The 24324-nt window shown below is 40.4% G+C and overlaps 1 protein-coding gene and 1 long non-coding RNA gene across 2 annotated transcripts; one reads left to right on the top strand and one right to left on the bottom strand.

Annotated features, from left to right (window-relative positions):
- Positions 1-10341: 10341 nt before the first annotated feature.
- LOC112558291 lies at positions 10342-15864 on the top strand. Its single transcript, XR_003098124.1, has 7 exons — positions 10342-10530; positions 10833-11065; positions 11882-11950; positions 12103-12297; positions 12609-12842; positions 13543-14223; positions 15064-15864. It is a non-coding gene; the product is annotated as an uncharacterized LOC112558291 (long non-coding RNA).
- A 2317-nt stretch (positions 15865-18181) lies between these two features.
- Positions 18182-23884, bottom strand: LOC112558289 (nuclear pore complex protein NUP98B-like). The gene is made up of 6 exons (XM_025228657.1): positions 23269-23884; positions 21898-22049; positions 21425-21584; positions 20666-20909; positions 20264-20334; positions 18182-19823 (listed from the first exon to the last, which is right to left on the bottom strand). The coding sequence occupies exons 2-6, from the start codon at positions 22024-22026 to the stop codon at positions 18484-18486; spliced, it is 1944 nt and encodes a 647-aa protein (XP_025084442.1). The 5' UTR covers positions 22027-22049; positions 23269-23884; the 3' UTR covers positions 18182-18483.
- Positions 23885-24324: the final 440 nt, after the last annotated feature.

Genomic DNA, 24324 nt, shown 5'->3' with positions numbered 1-24324 from the left:
AGGACGGAAAAGGGTAAGTGAAGATTCGTTTTAATTTTAAGTTTTACAAATTTGACCGTTGAAATTGAAGTAATTACATAATCATGATTAAGCTCCATGTGAGATTGTTATACGTATTTAATAATTACTATGCGCTGAAAGTAAGCGCTTATATTAAGCAAAAGTTACTGCACATTTACCAGGCAGCTAGTTACTGCACATGGTAATATTGTTTATCATGACAAAATATTATTATCATATTAATATCTTAACATCAACTCAAAGTATTCTTCTCGTAGATAAAGACTTCGCTGTGTTTTTAATTATAAACCCAAACTTACTGCAGATTGTTTATACAGGTTTCAGTAATGACAAAAGTTAAGTGCAAATAAGTTTTTGAGTTAAGTGATGACAAAAAAGTGTAAATAAGGCTGCGACATTGCATAGAAATTTCCAGCCCATGCGACGGTTCTTCTTCCGTTACATTGATGCCGGCCACAGCAAGAACAGTTGCTCCATACGAGAAAGTCTTTTGTAAGAGAAAGCACTTTCATCTCATTTTCCTTCACATCTGATGAATTAATTCACCGGCGTTGGCACCTGTTGAATGTATTAGCAGGCCATAAAACATTCTTGGGAATAACTTGTCACCAAAGCAGACATAGATAGCGGCGGAAAACGTCAAGACCACCTGCGGGGTCATTCATATCTGCCAGGCTGCGGTCGACTAGCTCACTTCAAGAACATTTCGCAACAAGCAAACCCTGGCCAAGACGGTTTCATACTCAGAAAGACGAAAAGAAGAAGCAAAATTTAAGGAGATACTATATAATAAATCAAGAAGGTAGTGTCTTCTGGTCAGCCATTTGGAAAGCAGAGCAAGGAAGTGTAGAAACCTAGCCATCTTAGTCGCCGCCTCCTGCACCACTCGTGCATGTCGCAGTATGGCCTGTCACGATCTCTGGCCTTTTGTCGCACTTAACAACATTGCTAAGATAACATTTGAGCACTTTTTTAAAAATAAATTTTATTTAAAAAAAAAAAGATGTTTCTATTCCTCACAAACAGATGCGATGTTAATGTGACCAACAAACAAGAAAACTTATTGATCATCTTAAAAATTATCTGTGACGATTTCTTTTCAATTTTTGCCATTTGATGGACTATATGTGTAATTATTTTGTATTAATTAAAATAAAACATGAGACCCTATGGTTGGGCAGTACAGGGGAAATAATTAATGTAATACTGGCTACACGGAACTTCCGGACGAGTTATTTACCTTGCACTACTTTCATGTTTTCATGTTTGTTAAGACAAAGTCAGTTCACCCTTAGAAAGGAAACGTCAGACGCGAGTGGGTGGGAAGTCTTTGCGCGGACTGAGAAGCGTGTTTTTCCGATGTGTTTGTTCTTTTTGATGAGATGTAAATTCGATGTTTTTGCAGAAGAAGTGATGAAGTTCACACTCATCCTTTGCGTCTTGGCCATGATCATGGCGCTGGCTCTGGGCAGTGGTGAGTAAACTGTGGGTGGAGTACGATGAGGGACTTGTATTCAAGAACGCATCCGACATGGTCGATTATCACAGCCACTTTACTATCTCTGTTGCTTAACAAAGCTTGTATTGACAAGATAAAATTAATTTCTAAATTGTGGTTCAACATTGTGAAAACCCTTTTCGAGTTGCGTAATGTATTTGTGTGGAGAAATTACTGACATCTTATTTGCATGACAATTAAACAGATACATTTATTTTTAACATAGGTTTAAAGTTAACCCCTTTTGAGAGTAAGCTGTAGCCTATTCAGTTTAACATGATGCCTTCTTTCATCGTCGCATTTTTATAACGACCAACTTTGACCATGTTAATTAACATTTCAAAACGAAAAGCACTTAACGCTGCCGCGGGTTGCTCTTGTGATGTTTGCACAGTCTTTGGTTTCAAACTCATATCTGTGTCCATGAAAGGCACAAGCTGTGTATAAGAAATGTCTTTTATATTTTAAGGAACCAGAAAATAGAACAAACAACGAGTCCTATACTCGACTCGAAACTGTCACATGATTTTTTTTTCAAAACGTGATTATGTTTTATATAATGACAATCTAACTTTGAAAGTCAAAAGGATAGAATGAGAAAGGTAACCAGCTTAACAACAAAGAAAGTAAAAAAAGGAAACAAACAAAAAAGGGTAAAATGGGCCACAGAAAATAATCACTTGCAATCAAGGTCTTTGTGCATTACCCGTCGGTAACCCTATTAACGGACAACCCTCCCTAAAACCGAGTTTAAATCAATGATAAATGGAATGGGGAGAAGAAGAAATCTAGAGGCTGGAGCTTTTTTGCTCACACTATCCACTAGCCTGGAGCTCAATATCAATGTAAACACTAAGGAGGAGGGAGGCTAATCAATACCAAGTGTGCTTTTCTCGCTGAGAGAGTTCTTTCCGTCTGTGGTAGGTGGGCATGGGCATATTAGCTTTAACGACAGCCCGCACTGCAGACCACAGCATGGCCACGGGCATGGTGGGCATGGTGGCATGGTGGGCATGATGGTCATGGTGGGCATGATGAGCATGGTGGGCATGATGAGCATGGTGGGCACGGTAGATGATGTTCTTTGAGTTCAACATTTTTTCTAATTGACTAACTCAGGTGTGCTCGTCTCTTGAATCTTCTGCTTCGCATGTAGCAGTTTCATACGACCCTTTTCAGATGATCATATGATGGTTTTTATTCAAACGAAATAAATGCTTCTTCTTATTTAAAAAAAAAAAATGTTTTCTTGGGGATAGGAAGGGTTGGCTCGTTTAAGTATTTTCTTTCAGTTACTACATAGAGCAGGGGTGGGCAATTAATTTTCCCAAGGGGCCGCATGAGAAATTGGGATGGTTTTAGAAGGCCGGGCTGATATAGTTAACTCAGTTTTACCCAATACTGATAATATAGTATATATACTGGCTAGCGGGCCAGCGGGCGGGCCGGTCAGACACAGGAGGCGGGCTGGCCGGATCCGGCCCGCGGGCCGGCCTTTGCCCAGGTCTAACATAGAGTAACAACAGATTTTTAAACGTAGACTTTACGAAAACATCGCACATAGATGCAGCCAGACCTAATACCTACTAACGCACAGTATAAACTTTCTGACATTTAATGCACGTATCTCAATGCCTTGGGCTTCGTTTATGGTTGTTTCTTTTTAATGACAACTTATGCTGTACATAAGAGTGTTGAGTAGGTTATTGTAGCTATTTATCAACACTTGCATTTACCGCAATATTGAGACAAACGGATTTTGCGTGGTTGTGTTTATCATGTCCTGGCATAGAAACTTTCCAGTCCCGATACAACAGGTTACTGTAAAACTGTCTCCAGTTCAATGTGTTATTGAGATGGTTGTCCTATAGTTTTTCTGTATGTATATAATGTTTTGGTCTCAGTAAGTTATGGTTGACAGAAGATTATCGTTTGGTAAAGAAGTCTTTAGCATTCATCGTACAAAATATCATTTTTTTCAAGTGCTAGCAAAATGCATAAATGAAGCCAGTGATTTTGTTTTTGTCTTTTTAGAGCTAGCGAACATAGATAATTGAAATATGTGGTTTCACTCTTTTGCAGGAGATACGCATGACACGGGACACGTGAGTTGCCACCATTTATTTCTTTTTTTTTTCTTATTTCTTTTCTCCTTCCTTTCATTTCATTCCGTTTCTCCCATCTGCTCTTACTTTTTTCTTCATTATTTACTTATTTTGTTTCTTGATTTATTTAGTTCCTTTTTTATTTCTTTCTCCTTCTCTCCTGTTTCTTCTTCCTCTCGTCTCCTTGACTGCTACAACCTATCGCCCGAAACAAGTGTGAGTGGCGGACATTGGACAACTGCCGCGGCTACCAAGGTGTTCCCCACAACGACCGGTACCAGTCAAGGGACCAATTACTGATGACTGACTCCTTGGCTTCTTCGATAGCCTTCCTTCTTATCTCCTTCCTTTCTTGGTCATTTTGGGGCATTTAAAGACCACTCATCCATTGGAGTTTTTTTGGTTGTTGTTTTGGGGTTTTTTGGTTGTTTTTTTTTTTTTTTTGACGGGGATGTTCTCTTCTGTTTTGCTTTTGTTTTTGTTTTTTGCATTTGTTTCTTCACTGGGCTATAAGACCCAAAAACTGATCAAGTGTGACCGTAACGACGACTTTTCATTTTTTAATGACATATATGTGACCTTCATCAGGCGGCAGATGCTCACGGGGATGCGCACGCTGCAGATGGTCATGGCGATGCACATGGCGAGGAGCACGGCAGTGGAGTAAGTACCAGGCAATGTCTCCAGCCCACCCTTCATGCTGACTAATTCCTCTACACACATGCCAGCCCATACCAAGACACATGCATGCATGTCTGTTCCTACACTGGATTTCATAGTCACTCAAATACACTAATTTCTCTCTCACTCACACACATACACAGTGACAGGGAGAGAGAGTAAGGAGGAAATAATTTATTGTCTCGTGACTGAAGCAAATTAAAGGCAACAAATATAAATGCTTCTTTTCTTTATTTTTGCATCAGGCGTCACCTCTGACACTTGCCTCGACACTCTTCTCCTTCGTCGTCTTGTCAACTCTGAGCAAACTTCGTTGATTTCCGCCACACTTCGTTGAATCCCGCCCAGCCATCTCCCTACCGATGACAGCCGATGAGAGCCGAGGAGGCCCATTGACTCGGCGTCAAGTCCAAGTCAAGTAGCTTTAGTAGATTCTCACGCGTGAAACTGTAAAACCTGCTGGTCGACTTTGAGTGTGATTTCTAGTCAACATTAGTTGCGGAGCTAACGCCACCCGAGGTGCGGAGACAGTAATAAACAAATATTTTTCAAAAATCATGTATTCGTGTTTACTATGTGTATGTCTGTATAAGTATTTAAATACATTTTTAAAACTAATGACGACAAAATTAATCTTTTGGTTGTTACATGTTCAAATTGTTGTTCAAAGCTGTTCATAGTAGTGCAGATAATACTTATGTGTGTTTACACAAAAATCGCACACACACACACTATATGTAGATCATAGAAAAAGAAAAAGGACCAATCCCCATAGATGCAGGTTTTTAGAAGCAGAGGAAACTACACAAATAAAACTGTACATGTTCAAGCTAGATGGTTCCCCCAGTCTCAAACACATCAGAGGTAAATGTCGATAATGGCGACAACCATGAACAACTTCAATTTAATACTTTCAACACTTGAGTCTGTTTTCACTGCACATGCTTATATTCTTCCAAAATCTTAAAAAAACGAAAAAGAAAGGTTATGCGGTGAAAATGATTTCAAGTTTACAAAAGAAAACAACTAAACTCTCAATCGTAAATTTTTTTCTCTCTTGGGTTTACGCTGACGTGTACAAAACCGATTCCATCCGCAATTCATAGAAAGAGCAATCCATCACCCTTATCCTTCAACTGTTGTCGAGCTAATGGCAACGTGCATAGAACCCGTTTACAGACATTTCAACAACTTCACACTGCAGTTCTGATCCTTTGAACAGCTAGAGTGTCACATTGTCACATTGTCACATTGTTCCGCTCTCGACAATCCGATACTGAATCAGTCTGATCACAGAAATACTTCGAGTGCCATTTGCAGCCCACCACGCAGCTTTGAACTCAGTCACTCTTCAACGGTTTCTTGATTGAGCACTCTTGTATGTTCAATGTCCTCGCAGATTCCTGTTGGCTTTTTTTCCTTTTATCTTTGTCATTCATCTGTGTAGTTATGTGTGCTTTAAGTAATTATTCACAGAATATCTTGTGGTTTCGAACGAGTTTATTTACCAGTGCCTTCTGGTGAAAAAGTTGAGGTTAACGTTTACACATTTTTTTATCTTGTGGTTACAAAGTCCATCACTTTTAGTACAGAAGTCCATTTACAAGCGAAGAAAACAGGGTTAATATTGTTCACAATATTTTATCATTACTACTACAAAGCAGAGATATGGAAATATATTGGTAGAGTATATATATATATATCACGAAACACACACACATATAATCACAATATTGTTCCCTTTTCGGTTCATTTTTCTCTCTTTTCATTCCGTCTCTGTCTTCACAGCTATCTCTGTCTCTACACCTGTCTCTCTCCTTCGAATCAAGAATCAATGTATCACTTCAAACATGTGCATTAATGTACATCGTTTCATTCAGTGAATGCAATAAATGGGACCTGCCAAAGATCTGACCGAGATGTGTAGCCATCCATGAACTTTAGGCAAAGCGTGTTTTTTAATAAATGACATGACATTTTGTCGGGTTTCCAATCTCACCTAATCAATTCGTCAACAACTTACGAGAGTCGACTATACTCATTTTCTTCAAATAAAAAATAAAAATGAAAGGTGGGTACACTGATGCTTTTTTTTTAAATTTTACTGCTTCTTTAAAGTATATTTTACGACTGCAGCAGCTTAAGAGCGCCGATGGGCATCGTTTTGAATGTCATCTAACAGCTCAGCTTCACGAAGTAGAATCATAGGAGAGTACCGAGTCTGAGTCGCCTGAGGGAGGTTCACGTCCGTGGGGAGGTTGATGGGCTTAATGTGAGGCGGTTATTCGTTAGACCCTTTTCAGGTAATGGTGCTTGGTCCTCTGGTACGCGCCACTGAATATTGGCGGAAACGCTGACTCTTTGAAAGCTGGTTGGAAGTAGGCAGGCACCAATGCATGGCTTTGAAAAAAGAGATCAATGTCCAACAGACACACAGCCACAGTAAGCAGTTAGTTAATACTGACTGGGAAATGAGTCAGAACGTCCGAGCTGACCTTTCTTTCAGAACTCCAGCTACCTTTGTGCTCACTTTGCTTTTCATCATCCTGCCTCGAGAAGATAGCAATAAAACTAACTTTCGCTGAACCTAAATAAAGCAAAAATCAAAATTATATATTATGCTATATTCTTAAAGCAGATGCCAATATTTTATGAGAGTAAACACATTGAAAAGAAAAAAGCGAGTACAGGGGGTTTGTTTCAATAATCATGTGTGAAAAATAATCATCCAATGACATCATTATTTCTGCTCTCATACTGTCGAAACCCACTATTATCACTAAGATCCTTCAGTCGATCTTAAACTAAGCCATTTCAGCTTTTTTCACAGTACTGTTATTTCGATTCCTACTCTGTCCTTTAAACTCGTTCCCAAGATTTCCTCGAATAGTTCATAATTGATTTCGGATATTGTAGCTGTTATTTATTCCTCCGCCTCGGGTACATTTGCCCCTGCTGATGTTCACAATGAAATGCTTTTCACGTATTCTCTTCCATAGGATCCACTTTACATCAGGAGCTGAAAGACGATACTGCAACAAACAGAGACCATTGCCACCTTGGTCTCTTGAGTGTATTTACTGTTACTTCACAATGACCTGGATAAAAATGATAATAATCCTTGAAGATTGCCTTAACCGTCTGTACAGCTCATGCTTTTCTGATGAAAAGCTGATATTTAGAGTCTAGAGGTTTTCAGTAAAAATAGCAAACACTCATCAATATGTCGACTTTCGCGTGGCCAGGAGACCAGCTCTTTGAAAAATGTAAACAGGACGAGATGCTATATCCCTGTAGTCACATTATCGCAAAAAGGTTTAAGTAACTTTCACTGTTGAACAATAAAGTGTTATTGACTAAAACTTCTCTTACTTCAGACGACCACAGAGAATCAGGGTGACAGATCTAACCTATTTCTTCAGTTTAATTAATCTTTTGTTGCTAGCGGAACCGATCTGATCCAGTTTAGCTCAGTTAATCTTTTGCAGCTATCGTGGCAGATCTGAAGAGTGAAATAGCTAAAATTTTGTTCTTTTATTGAATCTGTTTGATGCACTGATCTAAAACTACGGTACAGTCTCTGCACGGGAAAACTTACTAAAGCTACAACTCGCCCACCTCACTAGTCGCTCTGTCATATAAACCAGCCTGAAATGAACTCGTCAGTTATAAATAAAAGAACTAAAGCAGTTACATAAAGCAGAAAGCATGCAACGTTGTCAATTTATCAAAACAAATCTACGCTGGCATGACATTCCACGACAGTCTCGCCTTTCGAGCACAAATGGCGGCTGAGTCAGTTTCAAGCAAAGTCAGCCACGAAGGTCGAGCCACTGTTTCGGCTAAGTTTGTAGCTCTCCTGGTCTTTTTGATTTTCTTTCCGACCAGAAGCAAGAATCATTGCAAGCCTTTCTTGATTTTCAACTCAGTTTTTCCATTCACTCTGACCGCACATTCAGACACCGACATCACAAGAGTAGAATCAGACAGAGAAGAGGATACTATAAATAGCAGCGGCCATTGCTGTTGGAGAGAAGAAAGCAAGCAAAAGACTTGAGTTCGGACATAGCTTCACGTATATTTCGTCATTTCCTCTTGTGTCTGCTTCTGGAACTCAGCGAGATCGATGCTGAATCTCATTAAATGCCTTTCAATGTATTACCCGCTGCGATGAGAGCGGTAGTAAGCACCACAAGCAGCAACTAAGTCTTCGCTCGGGGCAGTCCGTGACTGGGCGAGCATCTGGCATCGACAAGGTAACAATGTCTGTTTATTTTATCGTCATCGTAATCATCTTCTTCTTCATTGTCATCGTCGTCGTCGTCGTTTTTGCCGTCGTCATCGTTTTCGGAGTCTTGTTTTTTTGTTGTTTTTTTTTTTTTTTGTCGTTCATTTGTTCATTTTGTTCTAAAGACCTAACGAGAATGAGAGAAGGAGGAGAGAATTACAGTAGACAATAACGTGTAGACAGTTAAATACTATTGTGTTAAATCAAGCCAATTATCTTGATAAGATAAGTTCTGTATTTTCAAATGATGTCACGCGGATGATGAGAAGGAGCAAGAACTTGAAGCGGGAGGAGGATCTTTCCTACATAAAATCTCATCTTGTCTATCTAAAGTTTGTTTTTGTACATTGTAGTGGACACGCACATAACTGGACTAATATTTGATCTGCTCAGTTTTCTGTAAGTTTATTTTGGCCTCCGTGCTTTCTTAGTGGATTGGTAAACAAAGGGTTTAATGAAAAGACAAGATTCACATCCGGTCGATGATTTCACAGGTCAGACAACGATAACGCATTGACCGAGCCGAAACTATTAGCTTCCATACCTGCTTGTGTTGAAGAAAAGACCGATAAGGAAAAAGGCGAAGATATTCGAAACTCTTCCAATTCAAAAATGTGTATTTTAGCCTGCGATGTTTCGGTGAAGAAAGAAATTCGGATCACTTTGTTTAAAGTTTGCCTAGTTATGCAAATACATTACGTAATGCATATGTTCTACATTCTTTAGAAATATTTTGCTTTATCTATCTATCTAGACATATTTAACTGCTTTTCATAACTTCATTTCTTAGTCATGTTTTAGAAGTGGCTGTCTCTTGTCCTGAAGGGTGTGTAATCAATTTTCTTCACGGTTAACTTCATAATCTTAATCTGATTTTTTCACTCTCGTGCACATGCACACTTCTATATGCGCAAACGAGCGTACACACACTTTTTTCTTGGCTGCTAGCTTATGCCATCGGTGATATACTATAATTTGCTTGTTTGATACTTGCTGATGTTTTTCCAGACACTGTTGTATTATTCACACATATTTTAATTCCTGTTCAGTTCTTTCCACGTATCGGTCGTCACAAAGATAAGGTCTTTTATCAGCTTTAACCAATTTAACCACTCGGATCTTACAATCTGTAAACACTGTTAGGGGATGTTGGTCTGAGATCACAGCTCCATGTTGTTTCCTTTTCAATGTCTCTTGTCCTGTTACTCGTGCATGTATAGAAAGGAGAACAAAGGAACAGAAAGAAGTCAAATCTGCGATACTTACCTTGGGGCTAGCGTCGCTTCTTTTTGTGAAGAGTTCTGAACACGTCAGATACGTGACCCGAGGGCGCTCATCGCTGTATATTGGTGAGATGCATGTCCTCAGCCGATCCGTAGCACTTGCATGGGTGACTCTCTTCTTTGTGCCATGTAAGTAGCCACTGCGAGCATCACATTACATGTCAACAGACTTTTAACGTGTTTTCTTCAAGTTTCGAAAATAAATCAGGGTTAGGTAACATTGTGATTTAGTCTCATACTAGTCTAGTACCAATAACAATAAGAAGAAAGAATAAAAAAGTATTTGAAAGGTATTAAGAAAATAAGCTCCTAGTATAATTATTGTTAAAACTGCTGCTATTTAACGTACAAGCACAAAACACAAACATACACTTGTAAATAAATAAATAAATTAATTCCGCTTGTAGATGTTGCAGGACAAACAACAAATGTTATTTGTTTAGTGCTCCTGTTAAACAGATGCTGCAGCGCAAACAACATGCTCCAAGTTTGCTGGTCAGGCGAGTAAAGTGGTGACTGTTGGTAACACGTGTTATTATGGCTTCTCTTCCACTGAGTACTGGGATAATGCGCAGACCCGCTGTGAGTCTCAAGGAACTCACCTGGTGCACCTGCAGACGATAACCAAGCAGAGGGACGTGTACGCTGCTTTAGGTCCGATCTTCTTTTTTCTGCTTAAATGTTATTACCATGGAACAAACTGCAGGACATATAGAAGAGCCTTAATCATAACGTTCAGTTAGTTTTAATTATAAAAAGGACAATAATAACATCTGGGAACAAACTTTTAGTCAGCGTCTCCACAGTTTGCTCGATCATTCTGTGGTTTATTTTGCGTTTGATTTCTTTCTACTATTCTCATTCTCTCCCTTATTATTTCTTTGTTCATTTGTCATCGTCCCCGCTGTGCTCCTAATATACTTTAAATCTTAATAACGTTTGTTTGCTGTTGACAGGTTCCGACTTTACGCAGCACTGGATGGGTCTGGTGTACCTGAACAGCGAGTGGAAGTGGTACACCAACACCCAGAACACGGTGTCGGCGATGAATGACGTGGACACCCGGTGGGAGGGAGGTCATCGGGGGAGAGTGCCTACACTACCAGCTCCACCAACCAGTGGGTACTCAAGGCCACACAGCGTACGAGCTGGTACAGGGCTGTGTGTGAAGACGGAACATCGTCTGTAGGTCAGCTTTGTGATTTTATTATTCTTTGGTAAAAGCAAAGAAAATATACGATTTCCTGGGCTGGTATTTAATTGAAACGGTAATTTACACATAAGCCAAATTGTCCAAATGTCGGTAGGAAATCAGCCGCTTAAATGATCAGGATAGACACACTATCTCTCAGGTCATCAACCTCTAAAGAGGTGACATTATCTAATTTACCAGCATTCTTTACGAGAAAAGAAGATCGTTCCGCTTGCGTGATTATGGGCAGAGTAGCAGATGAGAAACTTATAACTAAAACAAAAACTTTTTTTTAATAAATCATGAAAATGAAGCTAGAATCTGCTAAAGTCGAGTTGATTGATTCTGACAAAAATACTACTAAAAAAAATATTAGATGTCAAAAAATATAAATTTATTTTCGTTCCAAATGAAATTATCAGCGAAAATAAATTCAACCATGCCTATTGCAATGTTCGTTTTGCATTTTTAGGCTTTTGCCACTCTCAGATTATGAATTCAGTCAATCAAAATGATATTTGTTAGTTCTGTACCATTATAGTTATTTGTCCAGTTTATTTGTAGGAGCTAGAAACTTGTTTCAGTTGAACTCCGCCATATTTACCCTAGATGAAGGAAGGTTAATTATCGGAAGGGGACATCTCCAATAAAATACCAACTGGCAGAACGATTTGTGTAAGCTTCCCAGAGTATACTCTTATAGTTCTGTGGTCTCCGATTTGCCAGTTTATCAAACTCGTTTAGCGTAAAAAGCAAGGTAAATAATTTAACTTACATTTTACTTCATTCTAACAGTTTACTTCACTCTGACAGGATCCCAAACAGACGTCAGTCCGTCAACATATCTTACAACAGTCCCCTCGCAACCTTCCTCTGCAACAGGTGAGTGGGCGGGTGATATTATGCGACCTACTCATAATCGTCACTTACAAAAAAGTGTAAATATCTAGATTTCTGCATAAACAATGATGCAAAAGCCATTCCTAAATTGTATTTTTAGAAAATATTAATTGCTTAATGCTCTTATTGAACAGTTGCTGCAACGCAAACAACGTGCTCCAAGTTTGCTGGTCAGGCGAGTAAAGGTGGTGACTGTTGGTAACACGTGTTATTATGGCTTCTCTTCCAATGAGTACTGGGATGCTGCGCAGACCCGCTGTGAATCTCAAGGAACTCACCTGGTGCACCTGCAGACGATAACCAAGCAGAGGACGTGTACGCTGCTCTCGGTACGATCTTAGTTTTCTGTTTCGATGACCTTGTTCTGGGACTGGCTGTTGAATGGAGGCATGCTCAACGTTCCATTCGCCTTAATTATAGAAAGTGAAGATAAAAACTATGGGATCCATATTGTGGGACAGATTTTCAATTGATGGCTTGCTCATTCCAGGGTTTTCTTTCTTTGTGTTTGCTTTCTTTCGTCCGTTCTTTCTTATCCTATTCCTTCTATCTTTTTATTTTTTATTTTTTCTGTTACCTTTTCTTGACATCCTCTAATTGTGTAATCTAGAAAATCCCGACTTGTTTGCTGTTGACACAGGTCCCGACTTTACGCAGCACTGGATGGGTCTGGTGTACCTGAACAACGAGTGGGAGTGGTACACCAACACCCAAAACACGGTGTCGGCGATGAACGACGTGGACACCCGGTGGGAGGGAGGGTCATCGGGGGAGAGTGCCTACACCACCAGCTCCAGCAACCAGTGGGTACTCAAGGCCACACCGCGTACGAGCTGGTACAGGGCTGTGTGTGAAGACGGAACATCGTCTGTAGGTCAGTTTTGTGACCTCAGTTGCCGGACTTCTCTGACATTATCACTTCTGTTGCCTGACTTCTCGCTTTCACTCTCATGTGTGTGACCAGTTAAGAGATAGAGAGATTAAGCCAAGTGTTGAAGGTGCTAGCGTATTTATATTATGTTTCGACATGATGAGGGGTCACGTGGTTATAACCTGTACCTTCTCTCTGCGCTTAATTAGCCAAATTAACGAACGGCGGATAGAAAATCACTTTTCGACGGATAATTTGCTTTACACATAATATTTTTTCATGTTCCAAGACAGCAACAGTTATTACTTACGCATCTAGCAAATTTTTAATGTATCTTTTGAGATATGAGTGAGATGTTGACGATTCTCGGTTGATATTTTTGTGGATTTGATTTCGTTGGTGTCTTCAATAACTTTAACACGTTCGTATTGCGTCTGTTTGCTGTCTAGATTATCATGGGTTTTTAGACCCTCGTAACCCCTCCCCCTAATGTTTGGCCATTTAGTTAAGTGAAAGAAGCATATAAAACATACTTATATATTGTCAAAGTTAGTGAGAGAGTAAGTGAGACTTTTTTCTTATCATTAGCGACAATCACACACACGAACACCACATAATTGTCGACAGTGTAAATAAAAGGGTTAAATTAACAACCTTCCAAACCAGTCTGCTAACCGCTAAAACGTTCTGTCCTAAATAAAAGCATCCACCCTGAGATCCCCAGATTCTACAACGACGGCCATCGTGGTATCTACTGCTACCCAAAGCTCTACATTATCCACAACAGTGGGCTCAACAGTGTCTACTTCCACCCAGAAATCCACAGTAACCACATCAGTGAGTTCAGCATCATCTTCCTCTTCACAAACATCGACAGTATCCACAACAGGGACTACATTATCCACAACAGTGGGCTCAACAGTGTCTACTTCCACCCAGAAATCCACAGTAACCACATCAGTGAGTTCAGCATCATCTTCTTCGACACAAACATCGACAGTATCCACAACAGGGACTTCACTACAATCATCTAACACAGGGTCAAAAACAACGTCTTAGCAGCATCTACCCTGGAATCTCATTCCTCTTCAGTTGACTCATCTCCATCTACCATAGGTTCGACAGCATCTACCCAGAAGTTCAACAACGTCAGTGGTAGATTCCAAAGTTTCTACCACGAACTCCTTCAAAATCAGTTTGGATTCATTTGTACTTCAGACCCCATCAGCCTCTACATCAGATTCAACATTTTTCACCGTCAACACAACAGCTTCCTCAGTGAACTCAGCAAGATCAACCTTGAACTCATCAGCGTCTGCAGCAGACAGCAATACTTCCACTGCCGTTACAACAACAATGACTACTAAGAGTTCAACTAATCCTAGTAAGAAGTCAAGAGTTTTTTCTTCCACCATTTTGACTTTCTGATTGTGTACGAATTCTTCTATCACTCGCTCGGGGTGGTGGGTGTTGTGATAAAGAGTAGGCAGATTGACGTCTAGCTGTTTTGCAAGCAATGGAGATTTTGAAAGAAAGATATGGAGCAATTTCGTTTTGTGTGGTCTGTGAAACTATTATTTCTATTATTTCGCCCCCATTCCCAAAGTACAGCTGCGTCAACATCCCTCTATTTGAGTGCAAGCAGCATCTACTTATCCACGAAAGTCTAGAGAGAAAAAAAAGATGCCAATAAGCACTCACTGAGAGTCGCGTTTAACAACAAAACAAACCCACAAGTAGCCAGCTGGGACACAACAGCTTCAACATCATACATCAAACATCACACAGCTTTAACATCATATTATTCAACGCTCTGTAAAACTGTCAAAACACTTCATGTTCTAAATTCAGTCAGATTCATGCACAAGTCCGGCTGCTATCCTTATACATGTAAAAGTATTATTTTAAAATAAATTACTTGTTTAAATTACTACCTTTTAGAAACCTTACACCCGGGGTAGTCTGCAGTGACGCCCCAAGGCAAAGTAGTTCAAGATATGACTCCGTTACTTGCTATGACCACTACATTAATCTCCCTAGTCAGTAACATTTCTGGATACTTGGACTAAAAATGGTATTCCCTATGTTGGCATAAGTAACAGTAAGTTTACTATTAGAAAAGCAACAAAAAAACTTACTCATTTTTATCTGCGTGCGTGCGTGCATGCGTGGGTGGTGCGTGCGTGCGGGTGTTGGTGCTCTCTCTCTCTCTGTTGATGTACAGTCTACATAGGCATCTTCTACAGGCGAAGTTCACTGACTGGAACTCGACTGCTGTACCAGAGCTCGTGTGCGAGCAAGCGAGAATGCGCAAGCAACGTGCCTCGAGGTTCAGGAATGCCGCCATTTTGTCTTTGAAAGAGTAAGGAACACTTGTTTGCTTGTCCAGGAGGATCTAGGAGCGACACCTACTTGGACACATGGCTGCGCCTCTCCTTACACGTGTTACACTCTGAGGTGACTTGGCACTCCAGGATCGTTCATGGAATTTTTGTGACTTCAGACACTGACAGACAACCCGTTCATTCCTTTTCATTATCAGTCTCGCTGGTTTATAAAATGATCCGGTGATCCGATCTTTATGCTTAAATTATCTATGTCCTATTAAACCTTGCTGTTAATTTTTTGTCACATTGAAGTACTTGTTTATAAATTTACTCAAAATGATCTTAAATGATATTAGTTTCCGTGTGTTTGAAATATTTGATATTGTCCCCTTTAGAGACTAGAATGTTTTCAATTTATTCTCTGCGTGCATAAAAGCTATTCATTTTGATTCATAGCCAATGTTTTAGCCTCATCATGGCTTTCTGGGATTTTAAACGACGGTTATTTACAAAATTTGCCAATTATCTGTCCTCACCAGACAGAGCACGATGTCATTTCTTTCGTGTTTTTTTTATCCTTCTTTTGTTCTTTTGTTTGCTAAGTTTGACATTGCTCAGAAAGTTGTACACAGAACTCTTTTCTAAGCCACCACCACCCCACAACCATCACCACCACCACCACCACTACTGCAGCAGCAACAGCAGCAATATCTTGTTCTGTTTATTTTTAATCTCCTTTTCGTTCTCTTTCTCGACCCCTCTTCTTTTTTTTACTCACCTACTCAAACACGAATGTGTCAAAGATGGTTTTAAAAAAAGTAAGAGATGCTGTAATGTTTGCTTTTTATCACAGACAAATACTGAAGTTTGAAATTTACAAATTTCGTATGCTTTTGTAAATGGATGGCGTGTTGTAGAGGCTATTGTACAGTAGAATCCCCTCAGGCGTGACAAAATTATTCTTAAATCTACAGTCGAATTCTCTTTTGAATTCACTTTTTGTTTTTCTTTCTCGAATACAGTGACGAAGCTGGTGTTCGGGCTATATTGTTGTCTAGTGCAGCGCAGCGTAGCACACAAAAGCCAGTTATTTGGTTGCACTGGAAAAAATCCACACGCTTTCACAATCCAAATGCATGTGAAGGAGTTGGGTACTGTCTGAATGGGAAAATGTACACTTGTATGTTTGCGCGAGGCTGTGTTTGCATGCTTCTGGAACTGTCTTCATTGGCCAGTCGGTGGTGGCCGCTAATGTCAACAAAAGTGCACTTGCACTAGTGTAAACTGCATGGCGGTATAGCGAAAAATTAGAATAAAGCTCACATTTTGTTACAACTGCTAAAGCCTTAGATAGTTCCTTTTGTGTGAGAATGTTGTATTATAAAACAACACCAGTCATCGAGCTTGGTTTGCACAGTGATCACGTGGTGCAGAAGTCACTCAGAAGTCTTGTCCTTCTCTGTATATCACTCCAGCGGGAAGTGTCACGATTACCATACCGATAACTACAGCGATGATGATAATTTAGTATTCGTGTTGCAAGTTGTCGTGCGATCATGAGCTGCATCAGACAAGAGTTTCCTTAGGTTACTAGGCTGTCTGATATATCTAGCATCTTCATGAGGTTTGACCTTACTAAATGAACAAAAAATAAAACTCAAATAAAGCGTAGTTGGCGTCCTCAGTGCAGTGCCAACAATCGACACAATAAACGCACTCGAGAAAAGCATCTGAAGCTCTGTCATCCCCTAACAGCAATGAATTCGCAACGACAATATTGACAACAAACATCTAGTCACGTGACCCAGTAAACGCAGAAGCTGCGAGTGTTTTGGCAATGATCTCTGAATAATCGATCTTTATGCCATCGTACGAAGAGACAAACACGCTCAGACAACTCTAGGATAACGGAAGGTAGCGGGTTTACGCGACTGAGAAGATGGAATGTATTCAGGCTGGATGCTAATGTCCGGAAAACAAAATGTACAAAGTTCTATGCTTCCAATTGTTCTACGTGCAGCAGTTTTGAGGTAGATGGACTCGTTTATCTGGAGCAACTTGAAACAAATAGAATTCGTTTGAGAAAGTATTTTAAAAAAACATTTTATGACACCTACAGAGGATTGATGGATGGATGGATGGATTCTGATCCCATTTTGAAGGGGTGTAGTGTATAGGATAACGACAACACATTGCATAAAGGCAGGATTTTTAAGCGTAAACCGTAAATCCTTCTAATTATGACACTTCTCTTTCTAAATGCGTGATGAAAAATACACAATATCCTCGTGTTCATTCCAGTTTTGCCATCGACAATCTGCTAATCTCTCCATGCTAAATTTCTTTCACGCTTCACAAACACTGGTTCTGCCAAACAAACCCAAATCCACATTCACATGATCTTCTCCGGACATTTGTGATCAATGAACTTTGCCATTTACGTCAAGGTTAAACCCCATTAATTATGCTTTTAAGGGAAGTCTTTGATCATCCATCTGTAATTCGCCAACCCAGTGTCCTACACAGTTCACAGTTAAATTTATCGTGATTAGTATCTGTTTAATTCACTACATAAGATCACTTGGTGTATGAATGTCAAACGTGACGGTATGGGATCCTTCAAGAAGGTAAAAAAGGTGAACAAAAAATAAAATATTTGCAGTTTGGGTAATGTTGTGTGTGGTGACTCTTTTCATAAAAATTTATTAATAGAAAAGATAAGAAGGCTTCTCTAAAACCTTTGGCAGATACTTCATCAGAATGCTAAATATATTTGTACATTTAGAGACAACCTATTTATTAATTTGAAAACTAAACCTATTTCTCCACATAGTACAATGAGGTAATACTTTGTAAAGAAAAAAACTTTGCATTTTCTTTTACAGTTTAGATATTTTATTTATTCTGCTTCAGAAATGATTGAGTATTTCGGGATTTGAAAATTTAGAAGAGATCAGATGTAGAAGGTGCAGTTTCATCACACTCATGTAATCAAGAACATGTGACCAAGACACTGTACACATCTAGCTTTTATTGTTATTTCACCTTATTACATTGCATCATTAGCATCAGACATCGGATAAATTAAAGACAGAGAAAGTAAAACATTTCATCTGTCTGCACTTTTCTTCAATACTTCAATACTGTTATCCGCGTTTCAGACAAAGTTCCTTCATCCAGTGTACACGCAGGTACTCAATGCTGCTCGTGTTGCTTCCCTTTACTATACTCTTAAAGAATGGATCTAGATTCTAGAAGACCAGAATTCTATTTTTGTCATTCTGTTCTTCTAGAATCCCCGAAAATGTAAGTACCGGCTAGCCTATCTGACCAAAGTTCGTCCTAGACCCACCGAAACTAGATGGAAAAGAAAACGAGTCTAAACTGGAGCTTCCTCCAGACGAACCACCGAAGAAAGAACTAAACCGGCCTTGGTCTAGGTTTGAGAATGAAGAAGAAGAAGAGGAACTGGCAAAGCTGCCGAAGAGACTGTTGGAGCCGAAAGCGTTGGGAAAGCCGAGACTGTTGGAAGTAGCCGGAAATGTGCTGGCGCTTTGCTGGAAATTAAAGAAGCTGAAAGGGTTCGCAGAAGACTGCTGCTGACCGAGACTGCCGGACTGCTGGCCAAACGCGCTACCACCGGCACCAGTTTGAGACAGGAAGGGCATCGACTGTTGTCCGAAGCCTTGCTGGCCAAAGCCTTGTTGTCCAAACCAGAGGTTACCCAGGTTTTGCTGGTTCTGGAATGACGCTGGCTGCTGGTTAAAGGGGCCTGCACCAAACTGATTCTGGCTGAAGCCTTGCTGCTGGAAGCCAAGCGGGCTCGTCTGGCCAGAAAGCATTGTCTGAAAATCCGGAAAACCCAGCTGCCCTGAAAATCCTGTGAATGGTGCGGTGGCAGCAGCACTAGAGCCCCTGTTGTTTGGGTTTAGTCTCATGCCAAAATCTTGAGACGCAAACGAGTTTGCATTTGAAGCTAAATCAGCGCCATTGGCTCCAAAGCTCGAGGCAGTTCTGCTCGCCTGCTGCCCCAAGCGGACAGCTGATACCTCGCCTGGTGCTTGTCCAGAAATAAAAAAGGTCGGCCCACTTCCTGTAGGGAACATCTGCCTGACAGAGTCACCGGGCTGTGGCGAGTTTGAGCCTCGTATGGAAGACTCCAGACCCCCAAAGGACTGGAAGAAAGGGTTGGTCAGGTCCGACGCAAAGGGGGCGGTGAGGGGGGAATCGAAGGAGGGAGGAGGTGCTTCCGGAAACATGTCCCTAAACTCTGGCACGTCTCGCTTCGTGTGTGCGAAAGGATCACTGGAGGTGAGATTGAACCCCGTCATCAAGCGGCCGCTCAAATGAGTTTTCGAAGGAGTCCAAGTTCGGGATCTGCAGCTTACTCGCCGTCCTCCCGAAAAAGACACCACCAACGTCATTGCGTGCTCCTCCGTGTCGTCGTGAGTGCTGTTGGAGACGACCTCTACACTCTCCATGTCATGGGTAGGAGGGGAGTTGCTGCTGGCGGTGGCTGGGGGAGCAGGTTCGTCGTCGCTGCTGCCTGTGGATAAAGAAACGGCACTGGATGTCGTCGTGATGGCCGATCGAGAGATGTTAAAAACTCTGAGCATGACCTGGTAGAAATCGTCCTTCACGGGAATAGTCTTGGTTCCTGTACATAGTCATTTCTATAATTTTAATGTTTAATCTCACATAGTTTTGTGTAAATGTTAATGGCTTAATCTCATAGCAATTTCTATAATCTTTAATGGTTTTAACTAACAGGGATGTTGTAAGCTTTTAATAATTTAATTTCATAGTGATTTATATACAGTTTTAGTGACATAATTTCATAGCTACGAAACTTAACATATAAAATTTGTATTAATTCAACTCACAAATTATTTCTGTAAATAAAGAAGTAAAATGGTCTCTTGGTAAAAAGAAATAGTTCAACAGGAAATGAGAATTTTATTGATTTACGTATTATGCAAGGTACTGAGAATAAAGTTGGTGAGTAAAATCCAGATGATATGAACTAAAATAAATGTCACTAAAATGTATGCATGGGATGAAATATGACTGTGAACGTGACGAGATTAAAATGATTACCTGAGACTTCATTCAAAACATAGTCAGAATCAAGAACGTAGACTTCACTGTGTCGTGCTACGATCCAAGCTCTATAGAAAAAAAATAAAGTTATCTGCATCTAACTGGTAATAAACTGTAAGTATAATGATTACCAATGCCAGATATAGACTTTAAAGAACAACAAGACCAAGTAGAATGCAGAGATAATAGAGAAAACACAGAAATAAAACGCCTGAACAGATGCAATCAATTAATCACTTTTCGAGTAAACGAAAGGTTTGCAACTGTAATCTCATCCTCTTTCTTTCACTCTCTCTCTCTTACACATACTCATCGATGTGCACCAATGCACGTGTTCTCGCGCGCGCACACACACAAAGAGGGGAAGTAAGGTGGAGAAGGAAGAAGAGAGTAACTAACCGGAAGTGAACTTTCCCATAATTCCTGGACCCAGGTAACCAGACCAGTTTCAAGGACGATCGTTTGGCAGCAGGTCGAGCATGAAAAGCCGTGGAACCTTCCAACAGCGGGTCACATGACGCAATCAACACGTCACGCTGATCCAAGAACCTCCCTACGATCCTGTCATCGTCCGTGAGGGCAACAACCCCGAAGCCCACGATGTTGAGGTTGCGTGTCCTAGCTGGTTCCACCTCGATCAGAACTAAAAAGTGCCACCACATAAAAACAGAATAGTAACCTTTGCAAGCTTCTAATGATCTCACTATGAAAACACATATATATATACAGTAATAGGTTACGCTAAATGTTTGTACATCAGCCATCATGATAGCTTCAGACAGAACTGATTTGCTTTACGATGAGTCAACAAATACCATGAGCGGATTATAGACCGGTCCTCTAAGCAGCTGCCAGGTGTAAAAAGAAGTAAAGGTGTGCCGGAGGTGAGATCTGAACCCACAACCCACGATCATGACAACAAGCGTTTTAATGCTTGGCAACTGGACACGTCCACAAACTAAAATCATTAATATTTTGTACTGAATTATCAAGCAAGGCTGCAGCGAACGTAAGCAAGAAATTGCGGTTGCTGGAGGACTGAAAAGTAAAGCAATGCCAAGAGGATGATAATCCTGGTGCTACAATGACGACAATGATATTTATAAATATGTGTGGGTGTGTGCACGCGCGCTCGTGTCTACGTGACCTGCGCATCACCTTCAACGCCCACCCGGAAGTAGGTGCTAGCGTTGACTTTGATGTTCAATAAGTGCTGCACGTTCCTCCTGGGCTCACACAGGCCGTTACAGGCGGCGACATCGTAATGCACGGGGAACCTCTGGCTCGCCCGGCGGTTGCAGTAAATATTAAAACTGGCCTGTAACAAGCAACATGAATCAAAGAACAATAAAAATCCCATCTTTTATGTTCCTTCAAATGTTCAAGTAACTTCACAGAAATTTACTCTGCTACACATTTAATATATACACCTTGGTCACATTTCTATAATTTTTTTTAAAATGTCAACATCTATTTTAATATTATTCCTGGTATAATTAATCATAAATTACTCGCTTTTGTGCTTCGTATCAAAAACTGTCCCCCTATCCATAATTATAATGACTATAGTCAGTCGTCCCTTGAACTTTTCCCCCTCTTACAAATGACTTCTCGGTGGAAGAAACAGTTACTTGGATCTGAAGCCCTTGACCGAACGAGGATACGAGGGGAGGGGCAAAGTAGAGAAGAAGCGAGCAGTAAGCCACCAGAACACGCAAAACGTTTGTTCCACTTGCCAAACTTCGTTTGACGCACTTCATGTCTACGATGGTCCTCCTCGTGCCTGCAATGATAAATAAGCAGTCTAAGTCTAAGCGAGCATGCCCTTGTGTCTTTAAATGTTAATAAATTTACAAAAATGAAAATAAAACGGGAAGTCCAGTATATCCCCACCTTACGAACAGGTTCCGTTCCAGAAGACCGTTCGTATATAAGTTTGTTGTTTGGGACGGACGTGTGTTGTGATTACTGTACGGTACATGTACATCCAGCTCTTCTTTCGGAGGTACCGATATACAGTCTTGTCCATAGGAATGGGAATCCCATGGGAAACGTCCCATGGGATGGGATGGGATGGGACAGCACACATTTGTATTTCCCATGGTAGTCGATACTTGATATTGCAAAATAAATTTACTGTTATTTCATTCATGATTTAAATCTTTCCACTGAATCATCTATTATGTGAAGTAGCAGGATTATAGAACAAAGCCGAAAAGTGGTTTCTAATACCATGGGAATCCCATGGGAAACATCCGTGGGATGGGACGGACAGGCATAAATTGCCATGGGATGGGGCGGGATAGAAAAATATGTCCCATGGACAACCCTGCCGATATAAACAATCATTTTCGGTTGTTTTTAATGTGCTTGAACAACTTTCAAATTACTTTAAAGAACTTTGAAATTAAGTTTATAATAGTTGATAACTATCTTTTAACTTAAAGAAAACCCTCACTATTTACTTTTGAGATTGGGAACAACTTTTGTTCGTAATGCTCGACTGCTATACTAAGTAAGTAGGAGACTAACTGTACTCGCTAACCCTGACAAGCTATGACACAAAACACGCTCAATCACTAACACGTGTAAGCATCGTGTAAATACTTGGATAATTAATTGTAATATAGACACTAAGTATAAAAAATTGAATAAAATACTACGTAAAATAAATTGAATATAGCTAAGGTGACCAGACGTCCCGCTTTAGGCGGGACAGTCCCGCTTTTGACCTCGTGTCCCGCCTGCTCATCGGGCGGAACGCCCAATGTCCTGCTTTCTGGTTTTCTAGCAAGTCCATCAAATGTCCCGGTTGTCTTTAAAAATCACTTTTTTCCGGCATTCTTTGACGGTGACGACACCATCATCGGAACGTGTCCCGCTTTCGCCCCCGAAAAGTCTGGTCACCTTAATATAGCACATCTGTCAAATGATTACAAAAAAGTCAAGTGTTTTTAAAACGGATTCTCAACACTACGTTTCAAAATCTACGTGAAACTCACGTCTTTTGAATGAGTTTTACTGTCGTCTTTTCACGTTGTCGTGGATGCCAATCAGCAAATGTCCCACACAGCTGATTGTAATCCTTCATGTAATACACTCTCGCTCACAGATGTCAAACCCCAATATAACTGGCACATGATCATGTCTAGTAGAAGATGAACTGTGTATTCTGGTATGCTACTCAAAGAAATCCTCTTCGTATGCGGCGACACGTGAACGCTGAAAGACTCGTCATCTCATATGATTTTTAATCTTACAGTATATCAATAAAGTCAGCACCTGACGGCTTTCACTGGGTAAGAAAATGAGTGTGAATACATGGTGTGTACGAGCATTTATTTGTGCTCCCTAGCATCACTTCCTTTGTCCATCGACAGACTTCTTGCTTTACATTTTCCCGTTTACACCTGCTCGCTGCTGTTAAGTAAACCCTAATTCAGCTTACCTGGACGCTGTGCTTAAAGTGTCTGCCTTCGGACTATGATGCTTTCCTTTTTTGCAACAGTATACCTATGCTGCACTTTTGACAAACCTCGTAATAAAATCCGTTTAGAGTACAATCCATCATGAGCTGCCAGTCTCCTGATCACGTATGGCGGCTCCTACACCCTCAGGCTGAGAGACATACCGCCAAACCTGTCATGTTCTTTAATCTTTAACTTGGAAAAATCTGCTCATTCAAAAAAAATGTATGGCTTATGTTTATGTGTTCTTTACATCTTTAATAATTCCTGATTTGTATATGCTAGTACTCATTTATTTCCGTACCATCATATGGTTCCTAACGATGGAAGATATTGCAAGAAGTATACAGCTGACCAGCTGAACTCTTGTTAAATAGAAGAAAATCTCGTTAGAAGAAATACTTTCAGTCCACTGGACGGAAAAGTGGAGTGCTGTGTGGGGTAAGCTGAATGAATACCTACTGGCTGTTCTCATGTGCTGCAAGGTTTCCTTCATCAGATCACTGACACGTTGTACTGCGTTCTGAACCTTCGACTGGGCGTGTTTATACCAGGGTACACAATCTCCTAGACTAGTTTATGTACTAATGT

Source organism: Pomacea canaliculata, linkage group LG2 (genome assembly GCF_003073045.1).
Source record: "Pomacea canaliculata isolate SZHN2017 linkage group LG2, ASM307304v1, whole genome shotgun sequence".
Classification (NCBI taxonomy): domain Eukaryota; kingdom Metazoa; phylum Mollusca; class Gastropoda; order Architaenioglossa; family Ampullariidae; genus Pomacea; species Pomacea canaliculata.
This window is presented reverse-complemented; position numbering and strand designations above follow the sequence as displayed.

Excerpts from the sequence above, each read along its gene's own strand:
- LOC112558289 (XM_025228657.1), bottom strand. The coding sequence starts at position 22,026 with ATGAAGTGCGTCAAACGAAGTTTGGCAAGTGGAACAAACGTTTTGCGT. Across the intron at positions 21,585-21,897 it reads GTCAAGGGCTTCAGATCCAA|GCCAGTTTTAATATTTACTG; the intron begins GTAACTGTTTCT and ends TGCTTGTTACAG. Across the intron at positions 19,824-20,263 it reads TGTTTTGAATGAAGTCTCAG|GAACCAAGACTATTCCCGTG; the intron begins GTAATCATTTTA and ends GACTATGTACAG.